The 19225-nt window shown below is 42.1% G+C and overlaps 1 protein-coding gene across 4 annotated transcripts in view; it reads left to right on the plus strand.

Moving 5' to 3' along the window:
- The window catches only part of PPM1E (protein phosphatase, Mg2+/Mn2+ dependent 1E), a 58651-nt gene that overhangs the window by 30424 nt on the left and 9002 nt on the right, over positions 1-19225 (plus strand). For all 4 annotated transcript variants that reach the window (XR_010081067.1, XR_010081068.1, XR_010081069.1 and 1 more), the window contains exon 2: positions 17140-17258. Coding sequence is in view for 1 of the 4 variants with exons in the window: in XM_063402801.1 (XP_063258871.1) it covers positions 17140-17258 (119 nt within the window). In the remaining 3 variants the exon portion in view is untranslated. The remainder of the gene's footprint in view (positions 1-17139; positions 17259-19225) is intronic.

The following is a 19225-nucleotide window of genomic DNA, read 5'->3' on the forward strand; positions in this document are numbered from 1 at the left end:
AATACTGGTAAATATTCACATTTTAAAAATCGATAAATAAGCATTACTATCTATTTCAATTAAATATTGAACGCAGTTTCAGTTAATGATGTCACGTTCATTCAGTGGGACCTTGCCCAGTGCTTGGTAAACAAATCTAAACAAATGGATGTGGAATCTTTCAAAGTGAAACTCTCCTGGATTGCCTGCCAGGCTTTCCATTATTCATAATCGAGATATTTTTTAATGATTTGACCTGTTTAATGATAAAAATGCCTTTGAGTATAATTAAATTGAATTCTGTGCTTAAAGTGACCCTCTGATTCATGGGCATTTGCAGCAGAAAGAGCAAAAATAAAATTAAATCCTTATTGGAAGGTGCAGTAATTAAGTCTCTCCGTTCTGATTCTCAGCAGCTGGGATAAAACAGGGGGATCAGCAAAGGGTGTTGTCAGTAATGCACCCAAAGATCTGTCAAAGATCATCTAGAGGGAGATGCTACCCAAAAAAAAGGATTTAATTTTTTTTAATAAGGCAGAGAATTCTCGCAAGAATTGAAATCATTACAGAATCATTCCTTACAGACAGAAGAGCTGGTTCTTCAGTCCTGCAACATTTTACAGCCATAAAAGAGCAGCCCTGACTGAGAACCACAAAATGTTGCATCCAACGTAGATGCCCCATAGATTTTGCTTTGGCTGAGGGTTGGTTTCTCTTTCCCTGGAAGCTCAGTGGAAATGTGACACTCTGCGCCTCAGAAGAAGATGCCTTTTCCCAGGCAGTGAATACTTTATTGGGTGCCTGTTTTGAATTATTAAGCAGCTAATCGGATTCCAAAGGCATGCCTTTCTGTTGCCTTGGATTAAGGGCCTGATTACAATTCCTAATTAGTCACCTCAATTCCCACTGATTTCCCCGAGAGTTAGGCCACACCACTCTCTTTGTGATCCAGCTCCACATTCCAGAGGCAGAAGACACCGGAATGTAGGGCAGGAGCTGGAGGGGGCACACACACCACACTGCACAATGTGACTGCAGGTTACCTTATCAGGTTAATTAATTAAGGACTATGCTCTGGAGATCCCGTGTCTCTTGAATTACCCTCCTTCCTTTAAGGAAAAGAGCTAAGGGAAATTTCGCATGTTTTTAATAGAATAGAAAAACCACAGAAAATAGGGCTGAAAAGCAGCTCAGGAGGTCATTGAGTCCATGTTTCCACTCAAGGTAGAACTCACTAAATCTGAACCTCATCCTGGGAGCTCCTTTTCTGACCTCACCTCAAATCCTGGCAGCGGAGATCCCACAGCCTCTTTCTGCAAGGCTATTCCAGTTCTTGGTGATGGGAGCTGCAGGTGGAAAGTTCTCCTACTGCCCAGCCTGAACCCCTCCTTTTAATTTTTCAATCATGCTTATCCCTCCCTCATTAGCACAGGAAACAATCCCAAGTCTTTCTCAGCCTCATTGTTCTGCGTGTGAATTCTGGTGTTTCCTCAAGGCAACATTGTCTAAACTTTTGATCCTTCTCGCTGCTCTCTGATTGCATTTTAAAAAACCTTTATTGCGGCTGAAGTAATTGGGATGGAGTGTATCAGAAAATGGGCATTGTTCTTCAATCCTGTAGGCATTACAGGATTTATGGACTGACTGTAGGGTGAGGAGCCTTTTGGTGAGCAGCCCCAGCCTGTCCTGCCCAGCACACGTGGGAAATTCTGTGATCCTATCAGAAAATAGACATTGTTCTTCAATCCTGTAGGCGTTACAGGATTTATGGACTGACTGTAGGGTGAGGAGCCTTTTGGTGAGCAGCCCCAGCCTGTGCTGCCCAGCTCACGAGGGACAATCCGTGATCATATCAGAAAATAGACATTCTCCTTGAATCCTGCAGGCCTTACAGGATGTATGGACTGGCTGCAGCATGAGAAACCCTTCATTGAGCAGCCCCAGCCTGTCCTGCCCAGCACACGAGGTACAATCCCTGATCCTGGGGCTGGAATTCACTGGGGGGGCCCCGCTGGCATCACCAGAACGGGACCAGGGAGTGAACTGGGGCGTGCAGTCACTCTCCAGCCATCTGCTGGTTTTTACTGCAGCCTCCAAAGCCCTCATATGTTCATCTCACACATTTCTTTTCAAATCTGAATGTGGTTTCTTTTTTTTTATTTTCGTTGCCCCAAAGGGAGATTAAATTGTAACCAGAAAAAAGAGAGGAGTGGCTGGAAGAACACACCTCGCCCAGGAGTCGTGGGGATTGTGGTGAACATTTATTTGGGTTTGGTTCTGCCACTTTCTCTCTGTCCTTTTGGTAAAATCTCCTCCAGGCACTTCTGGGTGTGCTCTTTGTTGTTTCCATCATGGATCTCTCAGAAATTGCTCGTGGAATGTTGGGATTTTTGTGCCAAAAAAGAAAATGGATGATTCTTTTAAATCTCTTTGCATTTGACAAGCTGAGAACCTCGGTATTTCTGGGGAGTGGCTTATGCTTCACCTGGGCCTTTAGTAGATTAATTTCTTATAGAAGAATTATTAGAATTTGAATTTACTCGCTGTTATGAAGAAAAAATCCTAAGCTATTCCACTGTATGATGATGTAATACATCAAGCTGAGTCTAGCAGAACTCTTAAATAAATTCCACTATCCATTTTGAAAATTGTGTGTAGTTTTGCATTAAATTATATTAACTGCTGAGTGTTGCTGTGATATGTGTACTGTTCCTTTTAAAAGGGTAAAAATCAAATTATCAGGAATGGCATGGAGTTATATTTAAAATTTGTGTGGCAATGATAAAATAGACTTAAAATCAAGGTAAAATAAGAACTTAGAGCTGGCATATTGTGCATGAATAACCTGTAAAGGGGAGGGCAATGATTGAATTTAAGGACATTTTCTGAAGATAATTATGAATTTTTCCTGAGACTCAGCTCTGTGTCTGCAACCTGGAGTAATTTCTGCTGGAAGAATCAATCCCAACCATGCAGTGCCATGGACTTACTCTAACAGAAATCTTTCTGCCTCAAATTTATGTAAATTCCAGTGTCTCCCTCAGTACTCCCACTTACCAAGGGTTTCATCAGGAAACAACCTCGTATTAAATACATGGAGTGAGAAATCTGGGGGTTTGCTTTCTTTCTTTTTCTTTTTCTTTTTTTTTTTTTTTAATTGGTTGCTGCTTTAAATTTTAAAAAATATAATATTACAACAGGAATTTTATTCCAATAGGGAGACTTCGAAGGAAATAGATATAGACTGATTATTGGAACAACCTGGAGTACAGGCAGGGGTTTTGTTCCTCTAATTTCCCCTATTTCCTGATCATTTCACATTCCTTGTCTTTTTCTGCACCTTCATTTCACAACGATCCCTTCTGGAGGAAAGAGTTCTGTCTGGAAGGATGTGCAAGGAAAATGTTGGGAGAACTTCTCTGTTCATTGTAATCCTTGGAACCAGAGGAGTTCATTTGAATTGTGTGGGCAAAGGCTGGGATGTGGGAGAGTGAAAAGACCCCTGGAAAAGACAGAGAGGAGAAATGTCCAATTCCTGCTGTTCCTTTATCAAAGGTGGATTCAGGATGCAGAATTCTTTGCAGTTCTGACTAAATGTTATTCACTGTTTCGTGCTCTTATCAGTCTTCTGCACTATTTTCCTTCAATATATTCCAGAGTGGCTGCAATGGAAGAGAAATCCATTTTAACTTGGAAATAAAATATATCAGTGTGTCGATCTCCCTCATGAATGGGATGCCCAAGACATTCACATGATAAAAAAGAGGTCTTTAATTATTGCAGCAGCAAGTACTCAAATTAATCTCAATCATTCCATTAATTTTTTTTCCTTTCTTCTTTTTTCTTTCTTTCTCTCTTGGTCAGGTTTTGCAGATATCAGAACCTGAGCAGTCACTCAGACGTGTCTTATTGTACTTTATTGTTCTTTTCCCTGCAAATTTTTCATGTCCTCTGTTCTTTTCCCTGCTAATTTTTCTTGTTCCCTGCGTCAGAGAAGAGCTTTGATCACTGAGGTGTTAAAATCAGTAATATTCACTTTTGTTTCAACTGACATCACATTAAATTGAACATACGTACTAAAAGGCCCACATATATTCCTTTTTCAGCCTAAATAAAACTTGCTATCAAAATGGACATTTTCTTTCTGGCAAGATGAGATTTGGATTTAAGAAATGGAGTGAGGTCAATTCCACTCTTGTGGGCATCAGGTTTTGTTTTCTTTTATGGTTTTTTATGTCTCTGTTTTGTTGTTGTGAGCATTTTCCTTTGCTGCCATCTCAGCCAGGGGAAGGTAAATCAGAGCTCAGGCTCCAGCATTGCTGAGCTTTATTTGGGAATAAAGAGATTTCCTCCCTGTCTTTGGTACTACTAAAAATCTACAGATCAAATGCATGATTTCAGCAAAAATGTGGGATGGCTGATGATGACATAACCAGCCCTGATCAAAAAAACCCAACATTAAATGTCAGAAAACGCCAAGTTTTGATAAAAGTGAGAGTTTTGTCATCAATCCTTTATTGTTTTTTTGACATCCAGAAGTCAAGATGTGCTGTGGAATCATGAGCTGAGACAGGACAGAAACAGATGAGGATTCACTGAAGAAAATACAAAAATATTTTATGAGGTAGCGGTAACTTTGTAAATACCTTGTCCTTCCCCAGCACCTTCTATCTGAGGGTTAAAGCATCATTTTCAGGTATCAATAAATTAAATTTCATGGTACTCCTCCAAAGTTTTAAGGCAATGGAGCTCTCTAAGGCAATGACTCCTAGATGGATGGATGGATGTGCAGGGATTAAATGATTTGCTGGCAGAGGTGGCATTTGTCAGCCCCAGAACTGGGAGCAGAGCTCAGCCTCCTATCACGTTACATCTTCCAATTTACCACTGCTGCCTTATTAGAACTCAAATCCTGCTTTAACACTAACTTCTGCTGTGTTATCTCAGAGCTCAGCTGGTATTCCTAATCTTTATTTTTTCCTTGCTATATTATTTTCAATCTCACCCGTGGCAGTTGTGTCTCCTGTGTCGCCTCCACGCCTCATTAAAAAGCTCACTCGGGCGGGGGCACCACCTGTATTTGGATTTGCAAACTCCGTGCCCTTGAGGAATCTTGGTGCTGCCTGGCTGTACTTCTGATAGATCCAATTGTGTGCTATTAGCAGTGTTTTACAGATAAACCCAGCAAAAATCATTCATTGCCATTTCCAGGGTGGAGTTTGAATACTGATTTTTTTTACGTTTGGCGCTTTGTTGACAGTTAATAATTCTTGCACTTTTGTGGCTCTTCCTTAAACTCTTTCATAGAAATCTCTGTTCCAGCTAAGAAAACCTACTTGTATTTGATCTTTCCTTGATTGCCTCCTCCTGGATTTGTTCTTTTGTGCTTATATAATTACTATTCTAATTTACTGCTGCCTTTAGTCCAGAACTGGGCCTTGCAGAGGCCCATTTGGTTCTTTATTTTTTAAATCATTGTTAGATGATTTTATCTACCAATATCATTACCAGTGTGTGTTTTGGGGACAGAAATGATTGAATTTATTTTCAAAACATTACTTGGCCTGGGGTTTTAGTGATTTCTGGGTTAGCTACGTGCTTTTGTGTGACCTTTGATCTTCTAGGAATCTTTCCTCTTTCTTTTCCCAAGGAATCTGTGGTGACTGCTCATATTTAAACACATATATGTGTGTGTATATATAAATGTATTTCAGCTGCAGATGTTGAGTATTTTCCTTCTAGGCAATGTCTCAGTATGGTGCTAAAGAATGGTGAGAGAAGGATGATGGAGTTTGAGGATGAGATATCAAGGCAGACAGTTCTTATTTTTATCCCATCACAGGTGTAGAAAATCAAGGTAATATTCACTTTATTCTGGCTACATTTTAGCCTCAATTTCTGTGTAGAGTCTTGCTGTTCTTTCCAGCATGGTCCATTTCTTGCTGTTTGTTCAAAACAGTTGTGTAATGCTGCTCTCCATGGTTAGCAATTTGCTGCTTTTTATCCAAGGTAGCTTGGATGTCAGTGCTGGTAGAAGTAATCATTTATTTTTAGATTCTAAATCCTTTGGGAACACACAAAGCACTGTAGACATAGAAGATAATCATTTGTCTCCAAAGGTTCCTTATTTTTTATTAATGTTTTGATTTGGCATTCTCTCTGTCTGCTATCCCTGCCTCCCTGAATATGTATTACCAGGGTAATTGATAGTGTGGCTCCTGAGGAACTCTCTTAAGTGCTGATTAGAGCTGTGACACTGCTCCACTGGAAGCAGCTTTGAGCCTCCTCATCACGGCCTGAGTCAGTCCCCACCAGTGCATTATTTACAATCCGGGTTCAGGCAGCTTCAAACGAGTCCTCCTCGTGTTTGAGGAAGATTTCTTCTGATCCCAGTAAATTTCTGCCACATCCTGAATCAACTCCCAGACAATGTCACCATTTTTTTCACCTGTTTGCATTTGTTTATCTTCCATAGAGATCAACACCCTAAATTTTGCACGTTATTCCATGTTCTCTGTGGTTTGGCTCTGCACAGGACAGACCCAAGGCCTGGCACTGGGCAATCTCAGATTTTCCTCCCTTTTCCACTCTGGATGGGCTCAGGCTCGTGTTGTCCACAGGCTGTTGTGTGCTGCCTGCTTGCTCAGGGTATTATGTAACAGATTCCTTCTTATATTTAGAGCTTGTGCCTCTTCTGAAGAGATCACAGGTTTGATAATGAGCTTAGGGGAAAAGTTGACAATCTTCTTTGTGGAGGAGGAGAGGGAAAGCAGAGCTCTTGGGTAATTCTTACATGGGCAGCATTGTCACCTCTGAAATGGGTGATTTGAACATGCTCATCTCATAGAAAAATCAAATGGAAAAATAACACTTAAAGACTGATTATGCTGCAAAAACAAAGTCCCAGATTTTGGTGAATAGGCAGAATTTGTGTGGGAGAATTTGTGTAGCATTGAGAAGTCCAAGGCAGAGAACCAATGTCCATAACCTGGTGAGATTTGTAATGTCACAGCTGTAAAATGTCACTGCTCTTTTTTTTTTTTTTTTTTTCAGTTGACCTTATAACAATGATTGGAATATATGCACAGATTTGGTTTTAAATGGGACTGGGAATAATTTTAAGACATAGCTCCCAAGTTTTAAATAATTCTCTGTACCCTCTAGGACAGGAGTGAGGCCACAGCACTGCAGAGTGGTTTGAAACACCCCCAGCTTGTTGGGAATCAATTCCTAGAGCCTTTGTGAGCAAGAAGAGCTAAATTTAGCTGTGTACTGCAATCAGGCTCTGTTCCATGGGCTGAGAACCTGCCTAGGCCAGTGGAAAGCCACATTCCTCAGCTCTGGACCCCAGAGAATCTTCTCCACCTCGATAACGTCAGAGTGCAGATCCTCAATAAACCTCAGAACAGGGAGAGGAGGGAGCTGAGCCAAGGGAGGGGGAGCAGGGAAGCACAGAGATCCTGTCACTCCAGCCTGTCCCTCTCTGGGATGCTGTGGCTCATTCCTACAGGCTCAAATGTCATGGAGCCACTTCCAGAGGCTTTAATAACCTGACGTGGCCTCCAAGTGTTATTCCTCCTCTATTCCAGCGTTATTCCTCCTCTATTCCAGTGTTATTCCTCTTCCTCTCCAGTGTTATTCCTCCTCTATTCCAGTGTTATTCCTCCTCCATTCCAGTGTTATTCCTCCTCTATTCCAGTGTTATTCCTCTTCCATTCCAGTGTTATTCCTCTTCCATTCCAGTGTTATTCCTCCTCTATTCCAGTGTTATTCCTCCTCTATTCCAGTGTTATTCCTCCTCTATTCCAGTGTTATTCCTCTCTATTCCAGTGTTATTCCTCCTCTATTCCAGTGTTATTCCTCTTCCTCTCCAGTGTTATTCCTCCTCCATTCCAGTGTTATTCCTCCTCTATTCCAGTGTTATTCCTCCTCCATTCCATTAGTATTTGATAGAAGGAAGCTTGGTTGGGTTTTTACCTCTCCAGATTTTCTCCTTTGTTTGTTCTTTTAAAATTCTTTCTTACTCCTTAGAGATGCTACAATTTGCAGCGTTTCCTGCTGTAAATAGATCCATATAGGAAGTGGAAGGTGAGCTATAAAAGGAAAACTGTTTGGTTGAGGCTTGTGTTGCTACAACTACTCCCCCAGTTCTTCTCCCTGCAGCATCTGAGTGTAAATCTCTCCTTGGCATTTGTGGGCACAATTCTCCCTGTGAATCGATTGTACAGTGAATTTCCCACCAGTGCAGCTCCCTGTGATGGCAGCTTAAGGCGGGAAAGGCAGATATTCCTATAAATTTCCACCCAGGCACATTATCCCATCAGGACAGACATTGGAATGCATCTTCGAAGCTACAGAGAGCATTAAATTCAACATCTGTGTGTAACATAATTTGTCAAGTTAACGTCAAGATAATTCCTGTGCCTGTTGTTTTTTGTGTGTTCAATGTTTCATGGTGTGACCTCTTAACAAGGAGTGACAGGGGCTGGGGTTTCCATGCTCCAGCCTGGAATGTGAAGTTGGATTTGCCATTGTAAAATGTAGGTGATATCTTTGCATTTTTCCAGTCAAAGGGAAGGTGGATTATAGGCAAAGGGAGACTTCAACACTATGAGGTGCTTTTAAATAATTTACTGGAAGGTTCAGAGCCATGCTGAAGAATATGTAAATACATAAATTCTGCTTATCTGTAATAATTTAGGATTAATCCTAAGGAGCCGTTTAACCTGTCCAATGAAGTCAAACTTTGTGCCAGTGCTGTATTTGGGAGAGTCTCTCACCTGCTGTTCACGACTGTGATTATTGAAGATGGATGGCTGGAGGTTTGGCTGCTGCCTCTTTAGGAAATCTTTTAAAGCAGGATTGGAAGCAGAATTTTTTTCCAGCCTGGTGAAAAGCATCTAAAGGCTGCCATGGTGTCGTTCAGGCCAGAACAACCCAAAGCCCTAATGTATTTTATCTGCTGTTCTGTTCCTCAACACTATAAATAATTCAGATCTGTTGGCTTAACTACTACTGGCAACTGTTATTTATTAAGAATGACTGAAATAACTATGTGGCTCAGTAGAACAGAATGCATTAGGGACTTTAATGTGAAACAGAATAGCTAAAACATTTTGATTATCCTTTAAAGAAAAAGCTTAAACCCCTAAACCTGCCATTATCCTTTGCAATTCTGCAAAGGACAAGTGACAGTGGGAATTAGGATGGGATCTTTCTGAGTAACTAAAGGGTTTTTCCTTTAAAAGAGCACTCACCCCAATCACAGAGCCCCTTTTATCCCTCCAGCATCTTGTTCCATGGGCATCAATGTCAATAATTGTCAACTTGAGGTTCCAATAAAATCTTTAATGTGCCCCACTGCGTAATCTGTGAATCTGCCTGGAGTTACACATCTGCCTGTAAAATTCTTTTTAGAGGGAGTACATTGTTTTTTCAAGTTTGCTTTAATTTGTTTCTCTTGCACGTCACGCACAAGAGCAGCAGGATTTTCTGGGAATCAGTGCAAGGGAATTGCTGTTCTCTTGCTCCATCCCCACTTTAGGCTTAATTAATAATATCTGGCACTTCATCATTGGCTTTGAAATTGCTTTCCAGAGGTCAATAGCATTGTCCCTATTTTGCAGACACAGAATTCCTGCCATCAGGCAGGGCATTGGCACAGCACAAACACAGCGTGTTCCTGCACGGAATTACAGCCCGAGATGTATCACTGCACAACACCAGAATGCTCCTGCAAGTCAACTGATTATAAATGGGGCATTTGGAATAAATTTTTTATCACCAAAAAGAGTTGACACGCAGGACTTGGATGAGTAATTATCTAATCTTACATCTGGCATAAACACCCAAGCCATTTGCGTGATGAAGTGCAAGGCACAGGAGTGAGAAGGCAGCGAGGGAACATTTGCTGCTGACTCAGTGGCCATAAATCTTCCGGGGTGTGTTTTGCCTTATATTTGATATTTGTTCAATGAGTTGAAAGAAGTTAAGTGATCAAATGTCATTTGGAAATCCTGGCCTGCAGCTCTGATTTTTTCTCAGTTACATGAAGACAGGAGTTCCAGCAGGAGCATGGGTTGGGGCCGGGCTCTGGGGGGTGTTACTGAAGCTGAGCATTTGAACAGGCACAATTTTCACCCCTTTTTAAAGAAGTCATTTAACATTTGTTTCCCTTAATGATGATCTGCAGGAGAGAGCAGGGTATGTGTTGCTGTGGAGCGTTTCATTTCATTTATTTGAAATTAAGTCATTAGCTATAACAGCAAAATGCATTTTTCTTTCTGGCAGAGGACTTGGGTGTGTTAATCTGATCTCTGATAACAGAGGCTCTGCATTGGGGGATTCTTATTTAACTTGTGTTTCTGGACACATCAGATCTGTATGGAATATCCTTTCCACTTAAGGAGAGTACCAGTGGAAGTTTATTTATAACAGAGAGAAAAAATTAGGGCATGAATCAGTGGTAAGTAAATGATGTGCCTGAACTCTTCTGCAAGTTTCCTGCAACATGAACTTGTGTCATTAATATTTTATAGCAAGGAGAGAAATCATCAAAAACTCCAGCTAAGACATAAAATATCTGAAATAATAAGAATATATATAAGTACCTTCAGAGTGAGCTTGGACACTCTCATTGATTTTAGACAGCATCTCATTGTGGCTTGACAAAATGCAGAATTCATAAATTAAATCTGATGTATACAGTGTACGCTTTTATGCTGACGTTGGCACACTTTCAGATGTAAAATTAAATTACTTTTTCCAATAAGGCAGCACAGATTGAAGCATGGATTCCTTTCTTTGCTAATGGAACCAGGAGAAAGATATTGAATTATGCTGACTTTCGAACTGACTGAGCGCCAAAGAGAGAAAAATCAATGACAATTTTAATGTCCTGTGGAGCTTTTAAACAGGCCTTGCTCTGGCAGGGAAACTCAGTGTGAGGTAACTGCTGTTGACATTGGGTTTCCAGTGAAGAAATTTCCTTCTCCAGGGAAGCAGCAGCTGGCACTGCTGTGGCTTTGTCCCCGTTCCATTCCCAGCAGTGCCAAGAGGGCACTGAGAGGATTTTGGAGGGCTCTGGACACCCTCACACCCTGAGCAGAGAATGTGCTGTGTGAACATGCAGGATAATCCTTGGGAAACAACAACAAAATCCAGAAGGATCTTTCCTCTCAGTATAAAACCCTGCAAGTCACATGAGTGGGTAATACCAATAAATTACCTTTATTTTGATGAATTAATGATAGGGTAAACACAGATTTATTTTCCCTGTGTGTTTGCATTTGCAAAGCTGAATGCTAAATATCTAAGCTGCACAATCAATGCCCATCAAATAAGTGGCTTGTTGGGGTTTTTAATTTACAATAATAATTTTATAATTTTGTAAAGTGCATTTCATAGCAGCAATTAAGATTTGATTATAAAACTATCCAGTCCCTCAGAATCTTACTCCTCAGGTAGAAAATATTCTGATTTAGATGGGGGAGCATCTGTCTAGATACATCCTTAACATCTTGGTGTTATACCAGAGATTCATGGATTGTGGTCCTTTTTTCTCTGCATTCCTTCCAAGTCCAGGTTTCCCTTTCTTTTAATAACAGATGAATATACCCTGGCTGTGAAGTGCTGGGATTTGATTTCCAGCAGCAAACTTTGTATCTTCAGCTCTGTGCTGTAATGAAGAAATCCACCCCACAGTCACTTCTGGGAATTCAATTTCATGCAGTTGTTTGGCTTCCAGCTCCTGGCAGATCCACGCTGGGTTTTGGGGGTTGTTTGGTTACAGGAGGTGATTTCTGTCATTTTAAAAGCAGCCACAGCATCAGCCCCAGAGACTGGAATATGAGTAACCTCAGAACCGCCACGCTGTGAGGATGAGTGAGAGAAATAATGGAATTTGGTTTCAAAGATAATACCCAGGCAATTTATCCAGCCAGGAGCTCGGGAGAAGCTGCTTTGTGTGGTTTGGATTGTTCACAGTTCACCCCTGTGGTGTCACTGCTATTTTATTGACAGTCATTAAATCACAAATGCTTATGAGTGGTTTGTGGGCAGCAAGCATTTATATTTTAGATACACACTGCCCTTCATGACACTGTACCTCATCAAAGAGACAAAGGTGACCTTTTTATTTTGTCTTGCTCAATTTTGGTGTCTTTATGTACTGCCATGTGCACTTCACCCTCTGGAGAAGGGGATACTGACTTGCTACAGCAGAAAATGCATCAGAGGTCTGAGCCTAATTCCTGTGCTGAGAACAGTTTGTGAAAAGCCAAGGCTTTCCCCTGGTGAAGCATCTTAATCCAGCTGTGCAGAGGTTTTCTGACGAGCAGTGCACCTCTGCTTTGGTTATTTTTTAACATCCAGTTCAGACAGCCTTAACTACAGGAACACATCCACACAAAATCCATCTAGAAAACATCAGTGAGCAGGAAGCAAGAGGTTAAATCTTTGTTAAATGCAGTGTCTCCGTAGACAGGGCCGTGATAAATGTACCTGAAGCAGTGTCTTTTTGCAATGCTTGTGTATTATATTTCTGTTGCTTACAACTGTCAGCACAAGGACAGGATGGCTGGGGATGTGAGCAGGCAGCTGTCTCTGGGAGCCTATAGATAGCAGCTTCCTTGGGTAGCACGTTTGCAGCTCCTTCAAACAGATTTATCAAGCATCTTTACTGTCTCACCACTGCCAGCTCAAATGACTTCTCAAGGAGCTTTGGTTATGCAAGCTTTTAAAAGGTGCATTGTTTTTTTTTCTATTTGTTTCTTTTTGTGTGAGTGTGTGTGTGTGTGCCAGGTTTTTTTTAGTAACTCACTGCAGCAGATAAATCTAGTGCAGGGTTTCACCATGTGTTAGGAGAGAAAAAAAATAATACTCCATTTGTCCACCGTGACCAGGCTTTAAATAAGCATCCAAACTTCCAGCAGCTGTGCAGAGCAGTGGAACAGCACAGGTCAGGGAGATGCTCTGGGAGTGAGGAGAGGAGAACCTGCAGAGGCAGGAGCTGGAAATAGAATCTGCTTGGCAGATCCAGAGGAGACATCCACAATCATTTTAGGGGCTTGGAATGCGTCACAGAATATTCCCTCTGAGTCCTGGGGGACCTGGAGGAGTTTGGAGCCCCTCAGCTGCCTCCAAGTCCCTCTGGGTGGCCACAAACAGGAGGTGGAGGAAGGAGGGCTGGGGAACAGCAAAGGAGCTTCCCAAAGAATTTCTCTGCTCATTACTGCTGCACCTCACAGCACGGGTACTTTCAATAATAAAGACTTTAAAGGCTTCTTCAAAGAGCTTCCAGGCTGTATCCAAAGCTCCATCTGGAAGAAGTCTCATGAGACTTTGGAATGTTTTGTAAATACAGGCAGGGGACAAATGAGGTTTTCCCTAAATTGAACCTGGCAAAAGTTGTTTTCTAACAAGAGCTCGCAACAGACCACATGAGCAGGAGTGTTTCCCAAAGTACATCCCTAATGGAATGGCTTTTGGAAAGGGTGCAGTTAATCTGTCATCCCTACAAAGTCTTTTACTACCACAGTAAATTATAGGACTTTTGGGAATGTGCTGTACTTGGTTCTTTTCAGGCCATGTTCTTGGTCTTGGATTGCTGGGCAAAACCAAATATGCTGCTTTATCCTGTTTGCCCGTGGATTTGTTTTGTGTTTCAGCAGATTGAATAGCATTTCTATTTAAATCATTCCTCATTCTAGCTAAAACAATTGCTGTTCTGTGGTGTCAGGGGATTCCTGAGGTGACAGGAACACTGTACATTTTGTGATTTACTGCCCGCTTTGCCTCTTGAAAGCCCCAGTTCATTTCAGTCCATTTTCCCTGCTTTGTTTGGGTTTGGGAGGCCTCATCAGCTCCCCCAGACCATGACAGGGCTGGGGATTTTCAGCGCTGGTGGCCCTCATTGAGGATTTTAGGCAGGGACTGCAGCATCGTTTTCCCATCAGCAGTGTTAATGCTCCAGAACTACGAGTTTTAAGAACTTGAGGTCTCTCTTTGGTGGTTTTCCTCTTTCCTGCGCTGTTGATGACACTGTGAGTTATCCAGAGCTGTTGTTTGTCTGTGCTTTCCACTTAGCACTTCTGGCAGTGTATGAGAAAAGAGTGAGAAAAAACCAGGAAAGCTATCAAAAGTCTGAAAGTATAAATCTTCTATACATTGAAAATATCTCCCACTCTCATCTTCAGCTGGGCTCTTAGCAAGAAATTCCAGGATACTTCACAAAAACAGATTTAGGCCTTCTACAGCCTTCCTCCTCCTCCTCCTCCTCCCCCAGGAAATGACATTCTCATTCCTTGTTTGCAGATGAGGAATGAAGGTCTGAGTGGTGAAGTGACTCGTCCAAGGTCAGCTGCTGAGTTAGTGGCACAGCTATGAATAGACAAAGGCATTTTAGCTCTCAGCTCTCTGCTAAACAAGACAGTGCCCTCCCAGCTCCAATTTGTCAAGCTTCATGACTAATAACATTCGAGCGTCTAGAACATGGCAGAAGAGTTTCTTTTCAGCAGCCAGCAGGTAATCCCTGGTCACACCAGGGATCCTGGTGGCATTTTTGGGTTTTGTGAGGAATTGGAGAACTGCCCACTTTGAGCTGCTCTTTGTGGGGTGCTGTAGCTGCTCACCTGAGTGTTCACTTTGGTGCTGGGAGCAGAGACCCCAGAGCTGACTCCTCGTTTGTCTTGGTGTAGAAGTAATGAAGTGTCCTCAGAGCAGTTTGCCTTCAACAGCTGCTTTAAACCTCCAGTGCAATCTGCTGTTCCTTGAAGGGAAAATGTAATTCAGCTAAAAGTGCTCTGAGGAGCCAGGTGAGAGAAATAAATGTGGAGTGGTGCTAATCAGGAAGTCTCTGTCTGCGTGTGGGCACTTCCCTGCTCACATGGCACAGCCCTGAAGCAGCCACATAAGAAGCTTTGTGATCAACAAATGTCAAGGGCAATTAATTCTCCGGCCAGCAGCTGTTATTATTAGGACAAAGAGTGGCCAGACATAGAAGGAAAGCCTTCAGCTGATTTATTTTCTCTACCTTTCCCCTGGAAATTAATCAGTTGCTGAAACTCCAGTGGTGAACTCCAATGCAATAAGAATTTTAAATTTGCCATCTCTTTTTTTTTTTCAGCAGGAGAGTTTGTATTAGGTTTAGAGCACAGAGGAACAGCTCGGGGAAAGCATTCAGAAAGTCCTCCCCACTTTAATGCTATCAGGATGGAGAGGAGTTGTGTGTTAAGCTGGTAACATAATAATATGTGGGCTGAATTAAACCCACCTCAGGCTGGTTTTCTCAAACTTAATTGGTGGAAGCAAAGCACTTTTAGGCTTCATTTAATACCTTCCCAGAGTTATTCCAGGATTGCTGCAGTGCAACTGTGGGTGTTCTAAACACACCTACGCTGCCAGAGAATCAGGAAGGATGTACTTAAAATCCTCTAATTTATCTAATAACATCTTTAGCAGCTTTTTGTGTAGGTTTAGCATTGTAATGGAAATGCACTCTTTGGCTGGATACAGAGCTGCTGTGTGGAACTGCTGGCTCTTGCTGTGAGGACACTTGGAGCTGGGGAGGGAAATGCTCTGACCTGCTACACCCCCTGTAAAGGCACCTTTCACTTGTGTCACCCATCACCACCGTTAAAATAATATCTAAAATTTCAAATACAAGTGTCTGTGGTAACCACACACATTGCTGTCTCTCCTCCCAGCCCCAGGCAAAGCAGAATTTCCTCCTCTCTGGGGTAGTTTTTATTTGCTGTTTAGGTCCTAGGTCTATTTTAGCCACTGTTGTTGCCCAGTTCTGAACCAGGTCCCCTCTTTGCCCATCAGTGGATGTTCCTGAGGATTCTTTATAAGTGACAACAAAACAAGTTTGGTTTTTCTAAAGAGTTTCAGCACTGAGCTGGTCAGGGGAAGCCTTGGACTGGAAACAAGCTCAGATTCCTGCGGGTGCCCTGCTGGGAACTGCTGGAATAATTATTCCATCCCGGGCATTGCAATCTCTCCTTTTTTTTTGGGAATCTCATGTAACATGAGCAGAACTGCATGAAAAACCTGCTCGTTGTGAGCTAAATAAAGACAGAAAAGAGGAGACAGAAAATCATTTCCTGGCCGTGCCAGCAGCGAGGGCTGTCCCGGTGTTTTCCAGCTGTCAGGGGGATCGGAGCTTCCCGGGGATGCTGCGGGAGCGGAATGCCCGGCTGGGAATTCCAGGGAAAACTCAGGATGGACGGGGCCCCGACGAGGTGCAAGTGGCTCCCGGTGTGACTCCAGAGTTTGTCTCTGTTGGACAAAGCGATTTATTGCTAATCTTAGCCTTTCATCGTTTGTAGATATGTTGAACAGAAGAAATGGGTTAGGGAAGTGTTTGTGTTCATTCCCTGGATTTCTGACTTGGAATTCTGTGGTTGATGGATTGTTTCTGGACTGAAATTGGCTCTGTGTCTCTCTGTGACCCTGGGACAGTGGAATATCTCGGGAAAGACGTTGTTATCCCAATAATATCTGTGGAAATTGGAAGTTTCAGGCTGTGTCGGCAGGAGACACCTGGAGAAGCTGAGGCTGACCGATGGGAAATGCAATGTCATACATAAATTAAGAGGTATTAAATTCCTCTTGAATGAGAGGATGTACATTAAAGTGGCCTTGGCTTCCTATGGATTAATTAACCTTTTGGGGATACCTGGTTTAATTAAACTACAGTGAGTTAAAGCCACTTCACTCAGGGTAGAAATCATTCCTGAGGGAGCTTTTTTACCTTATGCACATCATCTTCCTGTGGGTTAACCTTAACTCCCAGTGCCCCTCAGAGAGGCTTGGACACTTTGAAATCTGAGGGATTCTGGAACTCTGACTGCAAATCTTAGGAGAAACTGGACTTGAATTAAAATTATACCATACATATGTAAAAACTGTGTGACAGACTCTGGAGGGTTCAAGTCTAGATGAAAAGAATTTAAATAGAGGTTATGAACTGAAGCATTAAAACTTTAAAAACAGGGAACATAGGAGTGGAAGAGGGCAACTAAACCCATCAGTGAGTCTGAGGTCTCGCTGCAGCCTTGTGGTGCTGTGTGGCAAAGAACCTTGCTGAAAAATACACTCCTGTCACCTTGCTGAATCACACTAAAACATCTTCTTGGGGTTTCTCTTTTTCTTTTCCAGCAATTGCCCCTCATTCCTGGCCTCTGCTCTAGCCAGAGCGACCTCAGATGAAGTCCTGCAGAGCGACCTCTCGGCGCATTTCCTGCCCAAGCACGTGGACAACGCCGACGGCATCATCCGTAAGTGTCCCCAAAAAGGAGCCTGGCCTGGGCTTCTGGGAGAGGAACACCCCACTTGGGGGTAAAAAGGTTAATGGGGAGCTCATCATCAATAGAGCTGCAGCTCTGATTTCTCACAAAGCTCTCTTACCTTTGGAATCACTTTTAAGTGCATTTTCACGGCTCTGTCTGATGGCCCTCAATCTCTGAATATCTCTCTCAGCACTTTATACAATGTGGTTCTGCTGGCAAGTGCCAGTTGTCCTCCCTCATCCTTGGAGCAAAGTCAAATATATGTGGGAAGAGATAATTTAATTCTGAATTATTTCAGTCAGTGTGGTTTTTACTATGGCTTGTAAGTTTTTTATGTGGTTTTAGCAAAAGGTAGTATTAAGAGATTTCGTGATTAAAAGGAAGAAAACTCATTTTCCTCATTTATCTGTGTTGGCTGACAAGATTTTTGCAGCCTCCAGCTCAAGGTCATGCACCCTAGCTCATTTCAGGACTCTGCTGACCTAAATAACCTTGAAAATTGTCTGGGTTGTTCATTACAACAAAGACCAATGTTCCTCACATGTACTGACAGCAATTCTGTCATTTGATCTTGAAAATACAATCCCCAAACCACTTCATCCATTCCCTCCTTTTTGGATTAAAAAAAAATCCTGTAAATTATTCTGGGGATAAGGAGGAGTTATAAATCTTGCTCTTCAAAAAGGAAGATTTTGCTGTATTCCCCAGAGGCCCTTGGAAACCTGAGAAACAGAAAAACACGCTCTGGGTTCCCTTTCTGTAGGTATTGCTGCCTCCTCCTGCTGAGCAGGTAAATGGAATAGATTTGTCATTGTTCTGGCTGAGCAGCCTTCATTAATTTCAAATTGAGATCTCTGAAACTTGCATAAATATTTGACAGTCTCCAAGGAAATGTTGACTAAGCCTCCACACAGAATATCTACAGAATTCAACAAAAAAGGGAAAAAGAAAGGAAAAAAACCCACCACAAAACCCTCACACCTACAGAAACTGCCATTTAAATTTATCTGTAAGACACAGATGCAAACATAGATTGAGATGGGAACAGACTGGAGCAGGCACTAAGAATAGGGCTCCAGATGCAGTTTGTTGAGGTGAATTGTCATAATGAGGGTACTTGGAAATAAAATATCCCTTTGCTGATGCAGTGTGAAGTGTTAAATTGTGAGGGTTTAGGGGGAGTGGAAGAGAGAAAACATCCTCTGGCCTGTAGTAAAGCAACAGCTTCGTACAAACCCTGCAATTTCTAATAATCTAAGTGATTATTTTCCAAAACACAACATCTTGGAGTCTGATGCTGAGAGTTCACTGTGCCCTGATGCTGTTTGAGCTGCTGCAGAATGTGAAACCAAGCTGAATTTCACTGCCTGGCTTTAATATCCAGTTCTATGTCAGCTTTTTTTATGAACCCAGAAAGATTTTTACTCTGTGTAATACAAGGAGACATTTACCTGATTTGCCTCAAGTTTGAATTTGCTGGAAGATAAAAAAAAAAGCAATTTCAAATTTCCTTAGTAGCACATTTCACTCTGAGAATTGCAACGTGACAAATCACGTCCTGTACTTTGGAGTGGTGAAGGCAGCCCTTGGTGTGCTGGTGGAAAGAAATGAAACTCCATGACAGAAGAATGCAAATCTTAAAAGAAGGAAAACTGCTTGGAGTCCACAAATGTGCAATTGCAAATGATATTTGGGGTGACCATGTGTTTTGGGATGTCTGAGACACAGGCCATGACTCTTCTCTTCCAGCTGCACTGGAGAGCAGCAAGAGATTTTCCATGAGAACTGAACGATGTTGGATTTCTTTTTTGAAAGGTTGGGTTAAGGACATTTAGGTTTGGGGTTTGTTTGTGGAAGTTTGGCATTGTTAAACAACCACCAAAGGAGGGTGGAGAGCAGCACCATGTGACCTGGTGGGGGTATGAAATTTCCAGGAGATGTCACAAAGCAATCAT

The sequence above is a fragment of the Prinia subflava genome, chromosome 8 (assembly GCF_021018805.1).
Source record: "Prinia subflava isolate CZ2003 ecotype Zambia chromosome 8, Cam_Psub_1.2, whole genome shotgun sequence".
NCBI lineage: Eukaryota > Metazoa > Chordata > Aves > Passeriformes > Cisticolidae > Prinia > Prinia subflava.